The following is a 2,349-nucleotide window of genomic DNA, read 5'->3' as shown; positions in this document are numbered from 1 at the left end:
CCATATACTCAGGCGCTGCAGTTTCCAAACCCGCGTTTTCTCCACTGCCGTATTATGGAGCGCGTCCCTGGGTTCCCCGGGGACAAGTGACCAGGAAGGGTCTGGACCCTGTGCCGGTTCCCACCTCGGTGCGGGTGTGCAGGGCTTCCCCGGGACGCTGATGGGGTGGACAGGGCCGCGGGAATTCTGAGCTCCTGCCCCAGAGAAGCGGGGGGCGGGGGGCGCGGGCCAGGTCAGGCCAAAGTCCGAGAGGGGCGGAAGCTCAGGGCCCCAGGACAGCCACCCTGGTGTCGTGGGGGCGTTGTTCCGCCCTTTGAACCTAAGGATGCGGATTAATGAGGCGGCCTGCAGGCGGCGGGGCGGAGTCGCGGGCTTTCGACCACCGGCGGGGAGGACTCCGCCACCAGAAGGCAGAAGAGGCTCCCCGTAAGCCATGCAGCGGCCGGTGCCTGTGCGGACGTGGGTGGAGGAGAACCGGGCCTCCTTCATGCCCCCGGTCTGCAACAAGCTCATGTGAGTCTCAGGCACTCCCACCGCTACCCACTCTGTCCTCGCCTCTGCCATCTGCATCCTTACTAGCCAGCTCTTGGTCCTTGACCCAGATGCTCACTCTCATGGTGTCTTGGGGCGAGGATGAGAACAGACTGTTCCGGTTCCACCATCCTCCGTCAGTTCCTCTTTCTGGTGACTCGAGTTGAGCACTGTGGCTTTGCCTTCTGAGGAAGGCTAAGGTGACTCTGAAGTGGTGGGACATGAGATGGCAGGACGGGACCCTCTGTTCAGGGATGAGAAACAGTTATCCAGCCCCCAAGTAGCTCCTTACCCCTTAGTAAAAGTAAGTTTGGGGAGGGTGCGTTTCAATGCCCCAGAATTGCAGTAGAACCTAGGTCTGGGGACAGCCAAATCATACACCCCAACCCTGTCCAGGAAGCTGCAAGCAAAGGGGAACTCAGAGGACCAGCTTCTTTGGGAGGATCTTGATTTATTTTTCTTTCTAGGACCTCTTTGCAAGCACCCATACCAGGTCCTCCCCTGTGACCCCATCACCTCCCTCCCCTTCCCTCAGCTCCATGGCTGGGTTTCATGTGACCCCCAGATGCAGGCTCACATTCCCCATGTTTGCTGGGCCCACAGGACTTCGCCCGTGGGGTGGCACCTCAAACCAGACAGCTGTAAGGGCTAACACTTTGTCAGGCCAGGATTCTGGTCAGAGTCCTGGGCCATTTTCCTTCTCCCACCCCAGCCCCCACCGCTTCCTCCAATTTTCCACCTCCCTCCACCTCCCTCCAATTTTCCCAAGAATTCTGGGAAATTGGCCACCTGTCCCAGCCTCCAAGGACAACGTTGGAGCCCCTCATAGAACCCCTATGTTTTAGCATAGTCTTTCCACCTACCTCTCCGCCTGCAATTCTAACAGTAGCCCCATGCAGTAAGATATTAATAAGCAGCTTTCCCACCGTCACAGAGCTAGTGTGGGGCAGACTCCAGACTCAAGCCTGTGGAACAGTTGGACTACAAAGTCCACTTGCATGCTCTTTATCACTGTGCAATACTTCCATGGCTAACAGTACCTCTCCTGGGATCTTCTCTACCACTGCTGTCACCTCCAACTCAGAGCTCTACCATCTTGGGCCTCCTTTCTCCACTGTATCCCTGTCTGCAGTCTCTCATTCTCAGTCCGCCGATTTCTCCTCTTGAGGGTATCTCACCCCCATCTGCTCCTCTCCAGCTCACGGCCACTGCTCTGATTCCATTGGGTCACCTCCAGGACCTTTCTTTATTCATTCAACAGATGTTCACTAAGTACCTACTACACACCAGGCTGTTCTGGACACTGAGGATAAAGGAGGAAACTAACAAAATCCACTTCCTTGTGGAGCTGACTTCTGGTGGGAGAAGGCAGCAAATAAGTATCAGCAAGCAAAGAGTGGAGGCAAAGGCAGGCAGCCAGGCAGGTCTAGGGGCAGAGAAAGGGCCCTGGCTTTGTGCCTGGTGTTTGTTTGCTAGAACTGTGTGGAGACTCTGCCCCAGGCCTATCCACCAGCTTCTGGGGGGTGCTGGCATTGCTAGTGTTCCTTGGCTTCTGCTGATCATGCCAATCTCTTCTACCAACTCGAGGCCCTCTCCCTGTTTACGGGTTTGGCCCTTATTTCCCCCAAGAGAACACCAGTCACAGAAGACTGGGGCCCACTCTACGCCAGCATAACCTCACTCTAACTCAGCTGATTACATCTCAAGGATCCTGTTTCCAACTATGGTCACATTCTACAGTACTGAGAGTTAGAACTTGACCATATGAATTTGGGAAGGAGGGACACAATTCAGCCCATTAACCCATCCCCCCCCCCC

The 2,349-nt window shown here is 55.9% G+C and overlaps 1 protein-coding gene across 1 annotated transcript in view; it reads left to right on the top strand.

Annotated features, from left to right (window-relative positions):
• Window positions 1-355: 355 nt before the first annotated feature.
• The window catches only part of HAAO (3-hydroxyanthranilate 3,4-dioxygenase), a 15,391-nt gene continuing 13,397 nt past the window's right edge, over window positions 356-2,349 (top strand). The window contains exon 1 of the mRNA XM_003787968.3: window positions 356-513. Within this exon, the coding sequence (XP_003788016.1) occupies window positions 434-513 (80 nt within the window). The 5' untranslated portion in view covers window positions 356-433. The remainder of the gene's footprint in view (window positions 514-2,349) is intronic.

Source organism: Otolemur garnettii, unplaced genomic scaffold, assembly GCF_000181295.1.
Source record: "Otolemur garnettii isolate 467f Iridium unplaced genomic scaffold, OtoGar3 scaffold00024, whole genome shotgun sequence".
NCBI classification, from domain to species: domain Eukaryota; kingdom Metazoa; phylum Chordata; class Mammalia; order Primates; family Galagidae; genus Otolemur; species Otolemur garnettii.
Note: the sequence above shows the minus strand (reverse complement) of the source record. Positions and strands in the feature narration are given on the sequence as shown.